Raw genomic sequence first — 22,433 nt, 5'->3', positions numbered from 1 at the left:
TACCGGTTTCCCCGCAGCCGGCTCATCTCTTGAACATCCATGACGCGTTTACGGTGGGAGACGCAGGGGGCCGCGCGCGGTCAGAGAAGCCCCGCCAGGCCGTGGACTCCCCGAGATCGCCAGCACGAGCGGTGCTGCGCTGCGGTGACGCCTGCGGAGCCTGGACCCCCAGGCCCCGTGTCTCCTGCAGCGACGGACCCAGCGCCTGACGCACGTTTGTAACACACTCACTGACTGGCTGGTTTTGCTTTGCGACATTTGCTCCCTATGTCATTCCTTACCTCTGGCTGTTTTCCTTCTGGCAACATCTGCTCCTTCCTGTCACCAGTCGGCAAGAGATCGGTGTCCTTGCTTACGAAACGGCAGGCAGAGTAAGAGGCAAGAGAGGGTGAAAACGAAGGCGTGTTATTGCCCAAGAATGGGAGCGTTTGGTCAAGGATTTTGGTATGTTTGTGGCCACGAGGAGTCCCTGGCTTCTTTGGGACTGACCGTGCGCTCCAAGTGGTAGGGATGGCGCGACCGCCCTCTAAATAACCCCTTGCTGGCGTTTTCATCTCTTCTGAAGTATTGGTGTGCACGTGATTTTAACAAAGCCTGACCTGATTTCATGTCCCGTAACCCACCGTCGACATTACCTCCACGGACGGGCGGAGTCCGCAGGCGGGAGAGCCAGACTCCTTGAGTGAGCTGTGCGGTTGCAGAAGCATGTGGTGCCTGCAGGACAGTTTCCAGGCGGAGGTCTAAGCAGAGGTGTCCTCTCTTCCACACATCTGAGTGCCCTGGCCTGGTATCCAGCTTCAGAGCCGATAATGGCCCTTAGAGATCTTGTACCTCGATGGTTTATTTTGTCTTTGAGAATGATGAGGCACTAACAGGGGAGTCTGGCTTAGAACGGCGTGCCTGGGTGGTCGTGTATGTATCATTGTGAACACTAGGTGGCGGTCTGGCTCTGCCCTCAGATGGCCCTTGGGGCTGCCCTCCGCCTGGGGGGTGTGCGCCCTGGCCAAAGGCTTTCAAAGAGGAAACACCGGGCTCTTTTGACCAGCCACACTGCCCGACTTCCTTGACAACATGTCTACATTTACTCATCCCTCGGCGCAAGCATGCGTTATAAAACAAAGCCAGAACTTGTAACAGTTTTGAGAGCAGTCCTGGGTTCAAACTCTGGAAGTGTCATGGGTCTGCTTCCTCCCTGATGCGCTGCACTTGGGTCTCTCCTGTTCTCCCATCTGGAACGTCCGATCCTAGTCTTTCTGGTTCATCAGCTACCCCTTCCTCTTCGTAATCTCAGTCCTCCATCCTCTTAGCAAATGTCTGACCCTTGGGCTCCCTTTATACCTGGAACGTGATGGCAGTGTATTGGCAATCAGTTAAATCTCAGTGTCTTTCCAGTGAACTGGGTGCTCCTCTAGGATCCATGGTCTGATGTGTTTCTGTATTTGTAATACCCAGCACAGTGTCTGGCTCAGGGGAGGCTTGTTGGCTAATTAGATCTATAAATAGGTAGTGGTCTGGGTGCTTAGATAGAAGGAGGGGGGAGGAGAGGGAAAGGAAGAAAAAGAAAGGGCAGGAGGAGTGAGGGGCAGGCAGTAAGGGGAGGCAGTATTGGTGGATGGGCGGGTAGGTGAACGGTGACTGATAGGTAGGTGGTAGGTGGGGGGCATATGGTTGTATGAGGAGGACGGGGTGGATGACGTGGGGATGATGTGTGGATAGAAGGCAGGATGGACGGGGGATACAGCTGGGTGGGGGTGTCGAGGAATGGATGGGAGCTTGATGGGACAGATGATACGGATGGGTAGAGGAATGGAGGGGGGTGGGTAGATGGGTGGATAGGAGGATGATGGGGGATGGGCAATGGATGCATGTGTGGATGGAAGGATGCATGGATGGATGAGATACGGTTGGATGGATGGATGGATGGGTGGATGGGTGGATGGATGGGTGAGATACGGTTGGATGGATGGATGGATGGATGGGTGGATGGATGGGTGAGATACGGTTGGATGGATGGATGGATGGGTGAGATACGGTTGGATGGATGGATGGATGGGTGGGTGGGTGGATGGATGGGTGAGATACGGTTGGATGGATGGATGGATGGGTGGATGGGTGGATGGATGGGTGAGATACGGTTGGATGGATGGATGGATGGGTGGATGGGTGGATGGATGGGTGAGATACGGTTGGATGGATGGGTGGGATGGGTGGATGGATGATGGATGGAAGGATGATGCGCGATGGGTGATGCATGGGTCGTTGAGTGGATGGGTGGGTGGTTGAGTGGATAGCTAGCTGTGTGGTTGGGTGAACGGATGTGTGGGCAGATGAATAGCGGGTGAGGGATGGCTGGATGATGGTTCATGGACGGATGGATGATGGATGATGGAGGAACGGATAGATGGGTAGACGGGTGGCCGGAGAGGCACGTAAAGGGACGGCGGATGGGTAGAGGATGGGTGGGTGGGCGGTTGTGTGGCTTATGCTTCAGCTGTGGAACTTGCAGACGAACCACCTTACCCTCTGCTCCTGTGTTTCCTTCTTGCAGGTCGTGGGCATTTTTGCTGGATTTGGGCTCCTGCTATTGGTGGCCTCGCCTTTCCTGCTCTTGGCCACTCCATTTGTACTCTGCTGCAAGTGCAAGTGCAGTAAAGGTGACGACGACCCATTACCCACCTAGAGGAAGGCGCGATGCTGGATCAAGACCCTGCCTCTGGGAAGCGTGGCTCTCCCCCACCCCGCCCCACCGTCCCCTCTCACTAAACATCTTTCTTGCCTTATGTGCCCCATTGAGCTTCACAGTGTCACGCTGGATGCCGTGATTTCAGGGACTAATGTCAGAACTTCTGCTGAGGCCCTGGGGGCAGTCACCCGGGTGTGGGGAAGGCAGGCTGGCGTGGGGAGGGCACGTCACCACAATCCATCTCTGCCGACTTGACAAGGGAGGTGCTGCACGGAGCACACCGGGCGGTTTTCTCCCAGTGGGGATAGACTAGGAGTGTCTGATGGTCGCTTAAGGGACCCTCTCGTGCAATTGGCGTCCGTCTCCTCCTTGGCGTCAAGATGGTGCCATGTTGCTGGGAGAAGAATTCTTTTGAGGATTGCAACTCACTTCAGACGGAATCCGATAATTCTGACTTGAGAAAAGCACTCTGTTTATGACAACTGTTTTTATTACTAATGGCATTTAGTAAAATCCTTTTTTAGAAGGTGTTCTTTTTTTTATTTGTTTGTTTTTTGTTTTTCCTTCTTCCAACTGAGTAGTGGAAAATCAACAAGGTGCATCTACACCATCCTATGCCTTTCTGGAAATGTGCATTTTAGGAAGATATCGTTAAACGACTTTTCTGGCTCGGCCACTTTTCAGGAGATTTAGAAAGCCTTACGCGCTCTTTGTGTTTTTCTTGAAACTTGTAACGACGTTTCGAACACGACAAGTGGTGTACTGTTGTAAACGTGGGTTCCTCTGTTGTTGTGTTTCTTAGAAAATACCAGCGTGTTTAAGAGGAGTATCTTCATCATTACATTTTCCTTTTTTGTTCTTGTTTTCTCTCCCTCTCTCTCTCTCTCTCTCTCCCTCTCTCTCTCTCGGGGCTTCTCTCTTCTCATCCAGGTATGAGCAAATACTTTTTAATGTCTTTGGAAACCAAGTGCTTTACTCGGGACTTGCTCTGCTGGGAGTCACGGTGGTTTGGCTGCTCGCCTCCGCCTCCTCGTGTAGACAGCGAGAGGAGGGCAGTGCTATTGGTCCTCACCAGTAGGGCTTCCTGGCAAGACTGGAGGACTCCTGGGAGCCGGGGGAGAAGCTTCCTAATTTTCAGTTTTTTAAAATGACTAAGTTACTTTGGAGAAATCTGTGTCCGACCCAGCTCCAAGCCCTGTTGCTAACCATTTGCCCCACTGGAAAAAACCTTCCATTTCACTAATTTCGATTAGGAGATCTTCCCATTCAGCCCCTCCCAGGCTGGGGGTGACTGTCCCCCCAGCAGCGGAATGGGCGGGTCAGTAAGACGCACGCTGCAGGCGTCGATGTTTAAAAGGTGGAGAAACCGTCTTCTTAAGCGACTGAGCCACCCAGGCGCCCCCTGAGAAACCGTCTTCTTTAGAGAGAGCGGGCTTGAATAGGACATTCAAAGCCACCTGCACTTTTAAGGAACCAACTGACTGCATTGAACTTGGGACTTCAGAACTAATAGAAAGGCAAATGCAGATTTATTATAGTGGCGCTTTTTAAAACTTCCTAGACATTCCACAAAGGAGAGAAATGGAAACAGAATCAGACCAGTTTGCTCGTTGTTCTTAAAATGCAGTGGTTTTCCGGGCGTGTTTGACTAATATGTTTGTGTTGGCCTCGGGTCCCGGTTTGCTTCCCTGTATAGAAGCATCTTCCTTATTTCTTAACGTTTGATAGATGAGAAGACACAGTATCCCTTCACTCTCCACTTGTAGTGTTTATTATCTTTATGACCTGAAGCCGGTAGGAAACTAGTCCGTGTCAAAATCACATTCAGAACATTCTCCTTACGACCACGGTTGAATTTTTAATTCAGTGACGAAACAAGAATGCACAGAAGATCATCTTTTCAGTGGAGCCTGGGCAGTGATTCTCTGCAGCTCCAAGTGTTGCAACAGGGTCTGGTGGCAGATGGCTTTCTGGAGACAGTGGTGCTCCAGGAGTCCTAGGATCGAGTTGGCGGCCGAGACTGGGACCCACAGATGCACTTGTGTAGCCAGACCCTTCCAAACGCCTATCAAAGACAGCAGCAGGCTTGTGGCTCGGTTTCCAGTGTCCACGGGCCAGCCTCGCCCCATCCCGGTCCACCGTTCTTTCCTGTGCCTGCTGCCTCCCACTGCGTGTTCCCCGAGTCCGCCCGTAGCAGCACCCCTCTCCTTGGGGGGTAGAACCCGACCCTTTGGAAAGGAGGCGTTCCCTGGGCTAGAGCTCAGATGTCTTAGTGGATCGGGCCTTCCGTGTAGCCTGGAGAAACCCACAAGCAAATCACACTCCTCCATAGCCTCAGCCGTCCTCGTGCCTTCCCCTCCAACACGTTTCCCAAACGCATGTTTCAAGCCAGGAGGGGACCACAGAGATGGGGCCGGCCGCAGCCAGTCCCCCATGCCTGCTCTGAGTCTTTGCACCAACCGTGCTTCTGTCCGCTTGCTTTGCTTTCATAGTCACACAACTAGACTCGTCCGCTCTTAGGAAGATACCAGCAGGACTGCATTGCGGTCTTACGTGAACTTGGATTTCCCCTGCTGACTACTTTGATTTCGGTAGGGAACTCCATCCCATCGTTCATGGGGATGCAGGCCTGCATCTTAGATTTTAACCTTACCATCGCTCCCAGGGGAAACTTGGGCGGGGCGGGGGGGTTGTCTATGCTTCATAGGGGGACTGTCCCATGGCAGAGCTTGTCTTAGTTGAAAATTGCATTGGCTTTCACAGACGGTTTCGTGCTGGCCTTCTGGAAGCACATGCATGTTTATTCGTTTGGAGGCCTCGGAATCCTGGAGGCAAGGGAAGACGTTAGACCGTGGCTGACTCGACTGGTGTCTGGTTGGGGTCGCCGGAGGGGCGGCTGACCTTAGGTCCTCTGTGTCCCTCTGAGCCGTCATGCCGTCTCAGTGGACGTGCCTGGTCTCTCGGTCCGGCTGTCCGTGCACTGTGAAGCCCGGCCCTTGAGCTTTGCATTGGTCGCCGGAGGCCAGTGCCCTCAGAGGAGGAGGCCCCACGGATGGTCATGCAGCAGAGACTGGCTCCGGGTCTGACCATAATCAGATCCTTCAACTGCGCGAGCCACTGTGCAGATTCATTCTTCCTCCTTCTCCAGGAGTTGCCAGAAACTGGGGGAATCACTTGTTACACCCTTTTAAAAGGGGGACAAAGTCTCTTCACGACATACTATTTCATAAAACCAGTTTAGGAACCAGGCCGATTCCTGATTAGAACACAGGGCCCACAGAGAAAGGGAGTCTCAGCTACGCAAAACTTACTCCAAGATGAGTCTATCTTTTTTGTCTATATTGCAGAGTTAATAGTTATTTAACCAATTCGAAGAGGACATTTTTCCCTTGGTGGTGTTTAAAACTTAGTGGGTTGGAAAGAACCAGGGAGGGCTTTTTGTATATTTCTCAGATTTTCATTTATTAATAAATACCCCTGTATATAAATATAAATATATATATGTAAATCACAGTAAAATCATCAAGGGAAAACATTTTGCATGTATAAAGCTTCATGAAGGTCTCTTTAAAAAAATACCAAAGCTTGTTTGTTCCTTCTAATTACTCTAAGCCCTTTTGAAAATACATGACATGAAGAGATTCTGGCTGGTGTTGCCCAAATAGCCAAATGGAAGGAAGGGCCTGCACTCAGATATAGTTGCTAAAGCATCAGTCCCAGGAGAGTCCGTCCTTCCTCTGGTCTGTGTACTCTTGTCTTCCACACTTCCGGGAGCCCTCGGCGAGGGCAAGGCGCCTGCCACACGCCCAGCCTTTCCTTCAGTCTTTGCTCACTTTACCATGGGTGTATTTTAACCTTGTATAAACCTATGCATGAACGGGTCGCGCACATGTATACAGTACGTATTTGACGAGCGGTGGTAAAACACAAAAGTTCGGTTTGTGTTTTTTGAAACGTCGGTCCACTCTGTGCCACTAACACTGTGATGTATAAAAGAACTGTTTGAATGCCTTTTAATGTTGTGTTTTGTACTTTGGAATCCCATGGAAAAGTTTGATTTGTAATTTCAATACATATTTTAAATGTATTGTGTCTTATGTAGTTTGTGCCCCTTTAGAAGGGATTTCTTTTTAAAAGAGATTTTGGCTGGAATACAGGTTACTTTCGTAAACCCTGTCTGGCTCCGTCTTTTGCATGTTCTTGGTTGACGCCTGGCCTGGGGGACTGATAACACGATGACTGGAGGAGACGGGAGCGGAAGGGGCCGTGGGAGAGGGATCTCCCATCACCGGCACAAACACGTCTGTTCTGAGGTTTCCTCTGCTGGGAGTGTTCTCAACTCTTGGTGCCAGATGGATCTGAGTGGCTGAGGAAGGGGCATGTGTCCTCCTCTCCTCGTGGTGCCAGCCTGGTATCACGGCATCGGAAAGCATCTCTACCCTGCCTGCCTCCCAGTCCAAGACAAGTACTTACAACCCTATCAGAGTTGATGGGCGCGTCATGACGACCAGTGGGCATCCTTTTACTACTGGGGGAAGGAAGAGCAGACACTGATGCTGTTTGCTTTCCTAGTAATTCTGATAACTCACCTTCCTTTTCATTCCTTCGTTTAGACTTCATGGGAGAATATATACCTTATTCATTAGCAGGAAGCTACAGGCTAGGAACAGGCACCTGGTCCTGGTCCTATGGTTGCATGTTCAAAACCATCCTTAGAATCATAAGGTGCAGATCAGAGGAGCTGTGTTTTGTTAGCCCGAGACTCATGGCTGACCACAAAGACACTATTCCTAGTCACTGGGAGCTCCTGGTCTGGAGGGGACGCAGATCTGCCGAACAGTGAGGGGAATAAGGGGTGGCAGGTGCTCTGGTGGGCACTTGCACAGCACTCAGCCGAGGGGGTCGGTCAGAGGAGGCTGCTGGGGGGACCCCGTGTGTGACCTGGGTCTTGCTGATGAGTAGGTATCAGCTAAGCAAACACAGGGCAAGAGTGTTCGAAGGAGTGGTCAATCCATCAAGCAGGAGTTTGGTCCAAGGCTGTCAAGACTGGGGTCCTCCAGCAACAGAAATTTATTCTCTCATGGTTTCGAGGCTGGAAGTCCAAGACCAAAGTGCCAGCAGTGTTGTGGGTGAGGACCGCGAGGAACAATCTGTTCCCGGCCTCTCCTCGGCTTCTCCTGGTCGGCTGGCAACCCTTCACGTCCCTTGCCTTGTAGACGCGTCATCCCAATCTCTCTCATCCTTACCTGGTGTCTTCTCTGTGTGCATGTCTGTGTACAAGTTCCCTCTTTATGAGGACACCAGTCATTGTACCTAGGCCCACCCTAGTCCATGATGACCTCATCTTTTTTTTTTTTTTAAGATTTTTAATTTATTTATTTGACAGACAGAGATCACAGGTAGACAGAGAGGCAGGCAGAGAGAGAGAGAGGAGGAAGCAGGCTTCCTGCTGAGCAGAGAGCCCGATGCGGGACTCGATCCCAGGCCCCTGAGATCATGACCTGAGCAGAAGGCAGCGGCTTAACCCACTGAGCCACCCAGGCGCCCCCATGATGACCTCATCTTAACGTGATCATCTTCAAAGGCCTCATTTCACATTCGCAGGTCTTGGGGGCCGGGACTCCAACATCTTTTCTGGGGACACAGCTTAGTCCATAACAGGAAGCATGGCCCAGGTGTAGACCGTCCTGCCCTGATGAGGCCAATCAGGGAAGACAGACAAGAACAAAATGAGAAGGATTGCCCAGGTGGGGTCCAGAAGCTTCTGTTGCTGAAGCCCCCTCTCCCCGAAACAGTCCTTCCCCCACTCCAGGGTGCGGCCTCTAGTGGTCAGAAACAAGTCCCAGATGTGCTGTGATCTGGGCACATGACCACTTGGGGCATCCGTTTCCTCACTTGAAAACGCAGGTAACAATACCTCACAGTATCTTTCTAAGGATAAATGGGGAGGGTCAAGTCAATTGCACAGGAGAGTGGTAAGACCTGAAGCCATGAATGAGTCCTAGCAGTGATGGAGATGACGGTCCTGTCAGGAATGCCCGCCTCCTCTAACTCCCAAACAGCAAAGCATCACCCACCCAAATGTTCTCTTTCCTGAATTCACGACTCAGATGGGGTCTGACCACTTTCCTGCCTGCATCTGGTTCCCGCTACCTGGGACACGGATGCGTGGCTATGCAGGGCTCTGGTTAACATGAAGGAAAATGGGGCACAATTCTCCATATGGGAAACTCAAACGTCATTCACTTGGTCCCCTAGGCAATTATTTGGGTCTTTTTAAATACATAGTTTTGTTTGTTCTATTAACTTATTGTTGTCCCTGACTTAGAAAATCCATACAGAATGTAAATAACTGTGTTCCCCACCACACTCGAAGGACCCTGCGGGGCATCGTCTGTTTCCACTCCTCGGGACCTCCACTTATCGCAACTTTTATGAAAGGCTCAAAATGTAAGGGAGAATAAATTTTGAGAGGCTCTGACAATTGGACTCCATTTTATCTAGGAATTTGGGAAATGAACATTATTAATAGGAGGTATTTATGTTTGTATCACCAACTCCTACTACGGTGGGACATACAGTAGGGATCTATTAAATGCTTGTTCCATGAAGGGAGTTTCAGCTGTTGCCGTGTGTGTGTGTGTGTGCGCGCACACGCGCATGTGTGTGTGTGTGTGTGTGTGTGTGTGTGTTTGAGGAAGGAGGGTCAATCACGTGGGGTCACTTGGTTAAAGAAATCAACCATCAAATTTGAACTAGAGGTATATAGACAGTCTAGAAGTAGATGTTTCATTAAAGGTGTAAAAAATCACTGTTATGAATTGAGACCCTCTTATGAGCCAGGAATTTGGCTTATGCCTACATGGGTTAATTTGAATGCTCACAGACCTGCCAAGACAATTGTCTCCATATTACAGTGAAGAAACGGGGTCTTGGGGAGTCATGACCACAAGTGACACTGATAGGAAGTAGCCACACAGGGAGGGACCCTGGGCAGCCTGCTGGGCCAGCATGCCCCCACTACACTGCTTTCCAGTCCTCCCTTTTCTTTTTTTTTTTAATATATATTTTTTAATTTATTTGACAGACAGAGACACAGTGAGAGAGGGAACACAAGAAGCGGGGGTGGGAGAGAGAGAAGCAGACTTCCCGCTGAGCAGAGAGCCCCATGCGGGGCTTGATCCCAGGACCCTGGGATCATGACATGAGCTGAAGGCAGACGCTTAACAACTGAGCCACCCAGGGGCCCCCCCAGTCCTCCCTTTTCTGACCCGCCCTTGTCAATGTGCAGAGACATCCCTCCAAGGTGTGTGGTGGCTTTTTATTTATTTATTTATTTTTTTGGTCTTGTCCCTGGGAGAGGTGGAACTCTGGGTCTGAAGATAGTATTGCATTTGAAGGCAGAAGATCCTGATCCTACAGATATTTATCCTGCTCAGTGAGGGAGAATAGGGGCCCCAGGGAATCTCAAGGGGGAAATAGTTCCTCTAGAGGCACATAGGCTGTCTCAGATGCTTTCAGATACTCTGAACAGAAACGTCTCACCAACACCCCCCATTTATTACACCATGACCTTTCAGGGTCTCTGGAGCTGATCCTGTTCCTTCCAGATCAACATGTGGACAGCTGAAACTCATTCTCATAACAACCCTGGAAAAGAAAATATTAGGTGAGGGAAACTGAGGCTTTTGTTAAGAATGGGCCCAATAACAGTGATTAGTAGACTGTGGAGCAGAGACCCACCTCCTGTCTTATAGAAGGAAAATCAGGACCTGAGCAAGACCCCAAAAGCCACGTCAAGGGCAAGGGCCCATGGTGAGCAGGGGAACCTCTCCTCAGAAAATGTTCCAGAGATGGGGGAATAGGGCCACCTTTCTGGGATCGAGAGGGATTCCCAACAGCATGAGGACTTTCCAAAGTGGGCTTCAGGATGGTAAAGTACTTCCTAGGACAGGATCACCTTGGAAATAGACATTCCCCATGGTATGAAATGGAATCAAAAGAAGAGCAAGGATGAAATTGAAAACCACAGATGTAAATGTTGACAAAGGCCACTCAGGACCTTCTGGAAGAGATTCACTGTAGCCGAAGGCCCAGGTATGAACTTGCAGGTCATGGATGAAACACAACAGACACGGTGCTATTGCTCCTACCCTGGACACCTGCTTTATGGAAGTCACCGATAACAGGAACACCAGGAGATGCAGAGCTTCCTAGGCCCTGTCCTCATGGGACTCAAGGTCTAATGGGATCAATGGGTAAACCAGCCACCGTCCTACCTGAAAGTACAGGGACACTGGCAGGATCTGAATTATTTTCCTTTATTAACATATAATGTATTATTTGCCCCAGGGATACAGGTCTGTGAATCATCAGGCTTACACATTTCACAGCACTCAGCATAGCACATACTGTCCCCAATGTCCATCACCCAGCCACCCTATCCCTACCTCCAACCCCCCAGAAACCTTCAGTTTCTTTCATGAGATTAACAATCTGTTATGGTTTGTCTCCCTCCTGATCCCATCTTGTTTCATTTTTCCCTCCCTTTCCCCCCAAACCCCCCTGCCCTGCCTCTCAAATTCCTCATATAAGGGAGATCATATGATCATTGTCTTTCTGTGATTGACTTATTTTGCTTAGTGTGATACCCACTAGTTCCATCCACGTCATTGCAAATGGCAAGATTTTATTTTTTATTGCCTCATAGTATTCCATTGTATATATACACCACATCTTCTTTATGCATTCATCTGTTGATGGACATCTAGGTTCTTTCCATAGTTTGGCTATTGTGGACATCACTGCTACAAACATTCAGGTTCACGTACCCCTTCAGATCACTACATTCGTGTCTTTAGGGTAAATACCCCGTAGTGCAATTGCTGGATCATAGAATAGCCATATTTTCAACCTTTTGAGGAACCTCCATGCTGTTTTCCAGAGTGGTTGCACCAGCTTGCATTCCCACCAACAGTGTAGGAGGGTTCCCCTTTCTCCGCATCCTCGCCAGCATCTGTCATTTCCTGACTTGTTAGTTTCAGCCATTCTGACTGGTGTGAGGTGATATCTCATTGTGGTTTTGATTTGTATTTCCCTGATGCTGGTGGTGTTGAGCACTTTCTCATGTGTCTGATGGCCACTTGGATGTCTTCTGTGCAGAAATGTCTATTCATGTCTTCTTCCCATTTCTTGATTGGATTATTTGTTCTTTGGATATTGAGTTTGATAAATTCTTTATAGATTCTGGATACTAGCCCTTTATCTGTTATATCATTTGCAAATATTTTCTATCATTCTGTCAGTTGTCTTTTGGTTTTGTTGACATTTCCTTTGCTGGGCAAAAGCTTTTGATCTTGGTGAAATCCCAATAGTTCATTTTTGCCCTTGCTTCCCTTGCTTTTGGCACTATTTCTAGGAAGAAGTTGTGTGGCTGAAGTTGAAGAGGTTGCTGCCTCTGTTCTTAGGGATTTTGATGGGTTCCTGCCTCACAGTGAGGTCCTTCATCCATTTTGAGTGTATTTTTGTGTGTGGTGTAAGGAAATGGTCCAGTTTCACCCTTCTGCATGTGGCTATCCAATTTTCCCAACACCATTTGTTGAAGAGACTATCTTTTTTCCCCTGAACATTCTTTCCTGCTTTGTTGAAGATTAGTTGACCATAGAGTTGAGGGTCCATTTCTGAGCTCTCTATTATTCTGTTCTACTGATCTATGTGTCTGTTTTTGTGCCAGTACCATACTATCTTAATGATGACAGCTTTGTAATAGAGATTGAAGTCTGGAATTATGACACCACCAGCTTTGGTTTTATTTTTCAACATTCCCCTGGCTAATTGGGGTCTTTTCTAGTCCAATATAAGTTGTAGGATTATTTGTCCCATTTCTTTGGGAAAAAAAAGGATGGTATTTTGATAGAGTTTGCATTAAATGTGTAGATCACTTTAGGTAGCATAGACATTTTCACAATATTTGTTCTTCCAATCCATGAGCATTAAATGTTTTTCTATTTCTTTGTGTCTTCCTCAATTTCTTTAACAAATACTTCACAGTTTTCTGAGTACAGATTCCTTGCCTCTTTGGTTAGGTTTATTCCTAGGTGTCTTATGGTCTTGGGTGCAATTATAAATGGGATCAACTCCTTAATTTCTCTTTCTTCTGTCTTGCTGTTGGTGCATAGAAATGCAACTGATTTCTGTGCATTGATTTTATATCCTGACACTTTCCTGAACTCCTGTATGAGTTCTAGCAGTTTGGAAGTGGTTTTTCTTTTGGGTTTTTCACATAAAGTATCGTATCATCTGCAAAGAGTGAGAATTTGGCTTCTTCTTTGCTGATTCAGATGCCTTTTATTTCTTTTTGTTGTCTGATTGCTGAGGCTAGGACTTCTAGTACTATGTTGAATAGCAGTGCTGATAATGGACATCCCTGCTGTGTTCCTGACCATAGTAAAAAAGCTCTCAGTTTTTCCCCATTGAGAATGATATTCACTGTGTATTTTTGATAGATGGCTTTGATGATATTGAGGTAAGTACCCTCTATCCCTACACTGTTAAGAGTTTTTGATCAAGAAAGGATGCTGTACTTTGTCAAATGCTCTTTCAGCATCTATTGAGAATATCCTATGGTTCTTGTTCTTTCTTTTATTAGTGTATTGTATCACACTGATTGATTTGTGGATGTTGAACCAAGCTTGCAGCCCAGGAATAAATCCCACTTGGTTGTGGTGAATAATCCTTTTAATATACTGTTGGAACCTATTGACTAATATTTTGGTGTGGATTTTTTATCTTATCCATGTTCATCAAGGATATTGGTCTGTAATTCTTTTTGATGGGATCTTTGTCTGGTTTGGGGCTCAAGGTAATGCTGGCCTCATAAAATGAGTTTGGAAGTTTTCCTTCCATTTCTATTTTTTGGAACAATTTCAGGAGAACAGACATTAATTCTTTATTAAATGTTTGGTAGAATTCCCCTGGGAAGCTGTCTGGCCATGGACTCTTTTTTGGGAGATTTTTGATGACATCAATTTCATTACTGGTTATGGGTCTGTTCAGGTTTTCTGTTTCTTTCTGGTTCAGTTTTGGTAGTTCATATGTTTCTAGGAATGCATTCACCATTTCTTCCAGGTCATCAAATTTGCTGGCATATAATTGCTCATAATGTTTTCTTATAATTGTTTGTATTTCTTTGGTGTTGGTTGTGATCTCTCCTCTTTCATTCATGATTTTATTAATTTAGGTCCTTTCTCTTTTCTTTTTGATAAGTCTGACCAGGAGTTTATCAATCTTATTAATTCTTTCATAGAACCAGCTCCTAGTTTCATTGATTTGTTCTGCTGTTCTTTTGGTTTCTATTTCATTGATCTCTGCTCTGATCTTTACTATTTCTCTTCTGCTGGGTTTAGGCTTTCTTTGCTGTTCTTTTTCCAGTTCCTTAGGTGTAGGGTTAGGTTGTGTATTTGAGACCTTTTTTTGTTTCTCGAGAAAGTCTTGTATTGCTGTATATATTCCTCTCAGGACCGCCTTTGCTGTGTTCCAAAAGGTTGGAACAGTTGTGTTTTCATTTTCATTTGCTTCCATTATTTTTTCAAATTCTTCTTTAATTTACCTGTTGACATATTCGTTCTTTAGTAGGCTTATCTTTAGCCTCCAGGTATTTGAGTTCTTTTCAACTTTACTCTTGTATCTGAGTTCTAGTTTCAAAGCATTGTGGTCTGAAAACATGCAGGGAATGGTCCCAATCTTTTGTATCAGTTGAAACCTGATTTGTGACCCAGGATGTGAACTCTTCTGGAGAGTGTTCCTTGTGCACTAGAGAAAAATGTGTTCTGTCTGTTTAGAATGGAATGTTCTTAATGTATCTGTGATGTCCATCTGCCCCGATGTGTCACTTAAAATCTTTATTTCCTTGTTAATCTTTTGTTTAGATAATCTGTCCATTTCAGTTAGGGGGTGTTAAAGTCCCCTACTATTATTGTATTCTTGTCAATGTGTTTCTTTGATTTTGTTATTAATTGGTTTATATAATTGGCTGTTCCCATGTTTGGAGCATAGATATTTAAAATTGTTAGATCTTCTTGTTGAACAGACCCTTTAAAAGTATGATATATTGCCCTTTCTCATCTCTTATTATAGTATTTGGCTTAATTTTAATTTATCTGATATAGGATTGCCACCCTAGCTTTCTTTTGATGTCCATTAACATGGTAAATTGTTTCCCACCCCCTCACTTTAAATCTGGACGTGTCTTTAGGTCTAAAATGAGTTTCTTGCAGACAACATATTGATGGGTCTTGGTTTTTTTATCCATTGTAATACCCTGTGTCTTTTGATTGGGGCATTGAGCCCATTTACATTCAGGGTAACTATTGAAATATATGAATTTAGTGCCATTATATTGCCTATAAGGTTACTGTTACTATATATTTTCTTTGTTCCTTTCTGGTCTGTTAATTTTAGGCTCGCTCTTTGCTTAGAGGACCCCTTTCAATATTTCCTGTAGGGCTGGATTGGTTTGTGAATTCTTTTAGTTTTTGTTTGTCCTGGAAGCTTTTTATCTCTCCTTCTATTTTCAATGACAGCCTAGCTGGATATAGTATTCTTGGCTGCATGTTTTTCTCCTTTAGTGTTCTGAATATATCATGCCAGTCCTTTCTGGCCTGCCAGATCTCTGTAGATAGGTATGCTGCCAATGTTATAGACCTCTTGTCTCGAGCTGCTTTCAGGATTTTCTCTTTGTCACTGATACTTGTAAATTTTTCTATTAGATAATGGGGTGTAGACTTATTTTTATTGATTCTCTGTGCTTCCTGGATTTTGATGCTTGCTCCCTTCTCCAAATTAGGGAAATTCTCTGCTATAATTTGCTCCAAAATGTGCTCTGCCACCCCCTTCTTCTTCTGGGATTCCAATTATTCTAATATTGTTTCATCTTATAGTATCACTTATCTCTTGAATTCTCCTCTTGTTCAGTAGTTGTTTGTCTCTCTTTTGCTCAGCTGTTTTATTCTCCATCATTTGGTCCTCTATATCACTATTTCTGTCTTCTGCCTCATTTAGACAAGTAGTAAGAGCCTCCATTTTTTATTACATCTCATTAATAGCTTTTTTATGTCAACTTATTTAAATTTTACTTCTATTATTTCTCAAAAATGGGATTTTATTTCTCCAGAAAGGGATTATCTAATATTTTCCATGCTTTTTTTGAGCCCAGCTAGCCCCTTGATGATCATCATTCTGAACTCTAGTTCTAACATATTATTAATGTCTCTATTGATTAGGTCCCTAGCCTTTGGTACTGCCTCTTGTTCTTTTGTGTGTGTGTGTGTGAGTTTTTCCACCTTCTCATTTTATCTAGATAAGAATAGATGAATGAGAGAACCAAATACTAAAAGAGTAGCAACAACCTTAGAAAAATATCCATTAACCAAATCAGAAGAGACCTGAAACTGGGGGAAAAAGATAAAAGATATATATGTGTATATTAGACTGGTGTATAGTACAGAGCCACACACTTGATTTTTGGTGTATTTTGGTCTGTTAGAAGAAACTACCTCCCAAAATTTTAAAGAAAGAAAAACTTACATATATACAAAAGTAAGGGTAAACAAAATGAAGGACTGGAATATGACTTAACAATGAAAATTTTAAAAGATTCTAAAAAAGGAATTGAGAAGATAAGAAGTTGGTTGAAAAAAGAAAAAAAGCAAACAAAAAGAAAAAAAAAGGAAAGAATGTGAGCTGGCTGGAGACTAGAACAAAGCCATGCACTAGATTTAGGGTATATTTTGATCTATTAGAAGAAATTGTATCCTACATTTTTAAAAAAAGATTTTATTTATTTGACAGAGAGAGACACAGTGAGAGAGGAAACACAAGCAGTGGGAGTGGGAGAGGGAGAAGCAGTCCTCCCATTGAGCATAGAGCCCAGTGTGGGTCTCAATCCCAGGATGCTGGGGTTATGACCTGAGCTGAAGGCAAATGCCTAACAACGGAGCCACCCAGACACCCCATGTATCCCAAAATTTTAAAGATAAATAAAAGACATATGTATACAAAAAATAAGATTAAATACAATTAGGGGATAAAATATGACTATAACAATGAAAATTTAAAAAGATTTTTAAAATACTTAAAAACATTAAAATAGGAAAGAGGAAAAATTTAAAAAATAGAATAAGAAAAAATGAAATTAAAAAAAATTAACTTTGAAAAACTAAAGGATCATGGGGAAAAAAGCCATGAATTCTATGTGTTGCTTTTCCCTAGCTCTGGAGCTCCACTGTTCTCATTGACTGGTGAAGTTGGTCTTGGCTGGATGTTCTTGTTGAACTTCTGGGGGAGGGGCCTGTGGCAGTGATTGTCAAATGCCTTTGCCCGAGGCGGAATCGCACCACCCTAGCCAGGGGCCAGGCTAAGCAATCTGCTCTGGTTTGCTCTCAAAGCTTTTGTTCCCTGAATTCCTTCCATGCTTTGGAGGACAGGAATGAAGATGGCGGCCTCCCAATCTCTGGCCTGGAGGAGCTGAAACCTCAGGGCACTGTCAGAGAAAAGTAGTCAATCCCTCCCATCTGTCTGTTCTCCAGCCACACTTGTGCTTACCCAGCCTGTGACCAATGGTTTCTGTCTCTGGCGCTCGGCCCCATTTGGAGTCTCCAAATCCAGCTGGTTCCTGCATGGTGCTTCTGCACCACTTCTCCTGAGGAAGGAAATGAGTCTCCCTGGATCTGCTGCTTGTGGGGTCCCTGCTTGAAGAACAGTGGCCCAACTGTGCCTCAGGTCACAGTTTAAGGTAAGCCCGACTTGAGAGCCCCCACCTTGGCCTTGTCTCTGTAGCTGGCATCCCCGCTCTGATACCTGGGAACTCTGCCACACTCAGACACCCCCAGTCCTTCTGTGCCCCTGTGGGTCCTGAGACCACACTGTGCCCATGAGGACTCCTCCCCGGCTTAGTCTCTGGAGCAACGTCCCTCAGTGGAGCAGGTTTCTGAAAGTTCTGATTTTGTGCTCTACTGTTCTACTGCTTACTGGGAGCTGTCTCCCACCCCCCACGCCCGGTCTATCTTCCTGTTGCTTTGGATTCACTTTTCCACACATCCTACCTCCTAGAAAGTGATCACTTTTTTGTTGCTAGAATTGCTGCTCTTCTCTTCTGTCTCCTGTTGAGTCTGTAGGTGTTTGGAATGGTTGGATAACTCTCTAGCTGAACTCCTGGGACCTGATGATATTTAGGTTCTCTACTCCTCTACCATCTTGCCCCTCTCCTCAGGATCTGAATTCTTAATGGCAAAAGCAATAGATGAGAAGTGACTAATGATGTTACATAATGTCTCTCTAGGAAGGAAGAATCTCTGGAGATTTTGTGTTCCGCTTGCTCATAACAGTGAAGATCCTGAAAAACAATCCTTGTGATACAGAAAGGGAAAAGGACAAAAATGCAACCACACTCAGCTATTGGAGAAATTTTCTGGGATTGGAGGATAAGGGTGCATTTAAAGTGTAATCTGTTTCTCTATTCTGCACCATGAATTCAAAGGCCATGCACAGTGAGTGTTAAATAATAATTTAATTTTTTAACATTAGTGACAAAGTGTAATCCTCATGTTAATGAAATGCACAGATGACACTAGATGGGAAGTTATTACAAACACCAGTTAGGAGAAGCAGACAATGCAGAGGGACAGAAAAGAAGGAAAGTTACAGCCAAGAAAACTTTTGGTTTGCAAAGCGTAATTGAAAGCGCCTGCAAAGAATAAAATAAAATAAAATAAAATAAAATAAAATAAAATAAAATAAAATAAAATAAAATAAAATAAAAATAACAGCCAGTGTGGGGAGATGCAGAGGGCAAGGCAGATGCAGGTCTGGAAGGGAGAGGCGCTCTTAGGGTGCAGTTTCACCCCCTGCCTGTTGCCTGACTCAGCTCACTCCGCTGCTCCCTCTCAGGGTCATTTGCCTTGGAAATCTCGTCTAGGTCATTGTCACTGTGGATTCTGCAGCTTCCTGTTCCACCTTCTGCTTTCAGGACTCTCTGAACAGCATTCCCAGCGGCACCCCACAAGCTGTCCCTCCTCTTAGGGAGTTCCCTCTGCATATTTTGTGGATGGTTCTTGAAGCCAGTACTCAATTCTCATCCCCTGGTTCCCCCTCTCCGACCCCAGTGGTGGTCCCCTCCTTGCCTCCATGTCTACTTTGGAGGAGTCAGAGTGATGGTGTCTGTGTGCACTGCACTCGGGACCACTGACCCTGAGCAGCAGAAGCTGCCCCACAGTCCGTGTGCCTGGCGCAGCATGTGGGCGAGCTCCCGTTGGAGCTTTTAATTCTGTGGAGCCTCCATCTGCCAGGATCCCTAACATTCCCTGCCTGGGGCAGCACGACCTGGCCCCTGAGGGCTTCTCCCGATCTGGTGTTCAACAAAGAAATAGGCAAGCTACAGGTGAGCAGGGAGGCTTTGGGAAGAACGTTATAGCCAGAGTGGTGGCAAAGCCAGAGGGTTAAAGCTACCGAGCTTTGTCTTTGTGTCACGTGGAGCTCTCTATGTCCCTAATGGAGATGGGGACACTGAGCATTGTATTATATCCAAACTCTCTGATGGCCGACTTATTCTCACTCAACCTGTGCTTGAAATGTCAAGCACAGCCCCTGATGCCCGCTAAAGGCTTGCATTTGCAGAGTGAGCGCTCTGTGGTGCATTCCAGAAGCAAGATTGAGGGACAGCTTAGTGAGGAAGGACTTCCTGGTCTGGAGGAGCGGAAGTTGGATGGAACGTCGAGCAACAGTGTTCAGAGGGTACCAGGTTGTCGAGGTCAGGAGACCTGGGATCGCATCCTAACTTCACCATCAGCTGACTGACCTCACATGAGCATTTTCTCTGAGTCTCAGGTTTACTTACCAAATCGTAACAATAGTCCCCGTTCTGACCACCCCATCGGAGAGCATAAGCATAATGGATGAGAAGTTACTGTGTGCTTTGTAGTGTGGTTTCATTCTTCCTATGGGGACTGGAGTTAAGATCGTACAATTCCTAACAGTCTTAGAACGATCAGATCCCAGTTGCCCTCCGTCCGTCTGAATATATTTTAGGCAGTGCTGCTAGGGCTCTGATTGTCCCTGGAGGCAGGGGCTTAGGAACTGGAGAGAACCAGAGTGCCTTTTCTCATGGGAATCTTCCCCAAAGAGCAAGCGTTAAACATGTATTTGTTAACTGACAGAGGTGTTCAGAGAGCAGAGGGAACCATAGGTCATTAGGGGTTGGAGGAGCTTCCCGGAGGAAGAGCCAGTGGGACTGAAGGGTGGGGAGGTGTAGGTTCAAACGGTGGAGGAGGAAACAGAGGCGTTGCCAGGCGTCGAGGTACTAACGTGCTAGGTGGTTTACACAGGTGACTTAATCCTCCCAACACCACAGAGGCAAAAATAATGACCTTTTTAGTATAAGTACTGAGGGTGTACCAGACTCCGTGCTGGGTGTTTAAGGTATGGAGCTGAATCAACCTGGCACCTGGGGTGCGACCACGGGACAATCTAAGAGCCAAGACTAGTAGGGATTAGGTCAGGAATGGAGGCGAGAGAAGGAACGCAAGAACCAAGATAAGGGTGCTCCGGGCAAAGAGGACAACACGGGAGCACAAGCTCGGGGCCCGCTGTGAAACGAGAGGGTGTGTATAGGGACAGTGCAAAGACAAAGCTGTCACCAGACTGGTTTTTAGCTTTGTATTAGAGGAAAATTTCAAGCGTCTACAAAATGTTGTAGCATAGTATAGGGAGCCCATATGAATTCAACGTCCGTCTTCGCCCATCACCAGATCATGGCCACCGACTCTTGTTTTCTCCATATCTCACTCATTTTCTCCGGCATTATACTTTGAAGCCAATATCAGATATTTTATGACCAATCTGTAAATATTTCCCTGGGTGTTTCTAAAGGGTAAGGACTCTATCAACTGTAACTCTAATACTGTTATCCTACCCAAAAAATCAAGAATTATTACTTGATATCACAAATCTTTAGTCGGCATTTACATTTTTCCTTCTATTCTGCAGATTTTGAATCAGTTGGGTTTTTTTAAAAAGGTTTTATTTGTTCATGAAAGAGAGAGAGAGAGCATATGAGCAGGGGGAGGCGTAGAGGGAGAAGCAGGCTCCCCACTGAGCGGGGAGCCCGATGTGGGACTCAATGCCTGGACTCTGGCATCATGACCTGAGCTGAAGGCAGACACTTAACCAATAGAGCCACTCAGGGGCCCGTATTCATTGGTTCTAATCAGAATCTAAGAAAGGTGCAAACATTGCAGTTGGGCTTATCTACACCTCCGACTCTGTGGCTTTCTCTTCCCGCAGATGTTTTTCCTTGCAGTACTTTTAAAGGAAGACAGGGAGCTATGCTTCCTACAGTGTCCCACGTTCTGTATTTTGGGGACTGTGTCCCTGTGGTGCCCTACACATGCTCCCTGGTGTGGCAGTCACATCTAGAGGTGCATTCATAAAGCATATAAAGTAGGTAGGTGAGACCTGAGGGGGTCCATCCAGGGTTGGTGTGGACAAAGCAGGACAATGTGTTAACAACTTAAGGTTTTAGTTTGCAGTGTTTCCGCCTCTCCTGTGCCCCATCTTTCCCCCACCACCCCTAGCCCGACACTGTCAGAGTCAGACAGCAGTGGGGGCATCTACACTCGGGGGTCTGGGTAGAGTTATGGTGCCAAACATGTAACCTGCCGAGAAAAGCAGGACCTTTGATGGAGATAGAGAGTGGCCTGTCCAGCCAGAGGCCTGGGGCCCGATGGAGGCAGATGCGTCGGTCAGCGCCAGTGCCGGAGTGTCTAGGTGCCGGTAACCAGAGGTCAGGCATCTAACGGCACTCTCCGTCCATTCTCGTGGGAAGACATGCTGAGAGCTGAGAACCCCGAGCTTTCCCACCTGGTGTTCTGTGGCTGTCAATCTTAGTCTGAAGCCAAGCCAGCAGGGGAGGGGTGAGGGGCGACCCTCAAGCCAGGTGCCAGGGGTTGGGGGAGGAAGCATCCTGAATGGATTACTTGAGAAAAATTGTTTAAAAAGTGGGTTTCCTGCAGCGAAAGGGGCAGAAGAAGGTCGTGATGCTTTGGGGAATCAGAATCTGGAAAGGCTGGTGCCGCTGGTGCAGCTGGGCCGGCTGCTGGGGCTGGGCCGGCAGCTGTGCTGCGGCTGCCGCCCACGGAAAAGCTTATTTTGGGCACATCTGTGAGGTGAAGTGTTACCCATCTTCTTACAGGGGCAGCCCATCGGGCTAGTGTTTAAGACAGGGGCTTTCTAGCCGGAATCCGCTGTTAGACAGAGGCCCCCGCCCACGGTTCCCGCTCTCCAGACACTGGTTTGAGCTTCGCGCCCGTTTTCCTCTTCCGTCTTCTGCCCTTCTCAGTACTTTCTTCCAAACGTGCACAAGTCTGCGCTCGGGCTCTCATGTTTTTCTACCTCTGAGGTTTCTGGTTGGATTGTGCCGACATTCTGCTTTCCCAGAAAGAGGTCGGTAGCCAAGGGGAGGTTGACAAAGACAATGGGACAGCGGTGCCCGCCCCCGAGTGTCCACCAGGCTCCACAAACTATAGGGCTGGATGCTTCTTTGGCTCCTGTCAAATTCCAAAGGCCTCATCCCTCTGTTGTCTTCCCCTCCTGCCCAAACTGCCCCAGAATAAACCAGCAATGAAATGGAGAGAAAGGTCACTGCTTTTCTGGGGCTCCAGGTGAGTGCTCCATATTTAGCTCTGATTTCTCCTGCTCC

At 46.6% G+C, this 22,433-nt stretch overlaps 1 protein-coding gene across 3 annotated transcripts in view; it reads left to right on the top strand.

Annotated features, from left to right (window-relative positions):
- RNF144A (ring finger protein 144A) overlaps positions 1-2,680 on the top strand; it is a 105,460-nt gene extending 102,780 nt beyond the window's left edge. For all 3 annotated transcript variants that reach the window (XM_032353405.1, XM_032353404.1, XM_032353403.1), the window contains one exon: positions 2,549-2,680. In XM_032353405.1, the coding sequence (XP_032209296.1) occupies positions 2,549-2,680 (132 nt within the window). The remainder of the gene's footprint in view (positions 1-2,548) is intronic.
- The last annotated feature ends 19,753 nt before the right edge of the window (positions 2,681-22,433 follow it).

Source organism: Mustela erminea, chromosome 7, assembly GCF_009829155.1.
Source record: "Mustela erminea isolate mMusErm1 chromosome 7, mMusErm1.Pri, whole genome shotgun sequence".
Taxonomy (NCBI): domain Eukaryota; kingdom Metazoa; phylum Chordata; class Mammalia; order Carnivora; family Mustelidae; genus Mustela; species Mustela erminea.
This window is presented reverse-complemented; position numbering and strand designations above follow the sequence as displayed.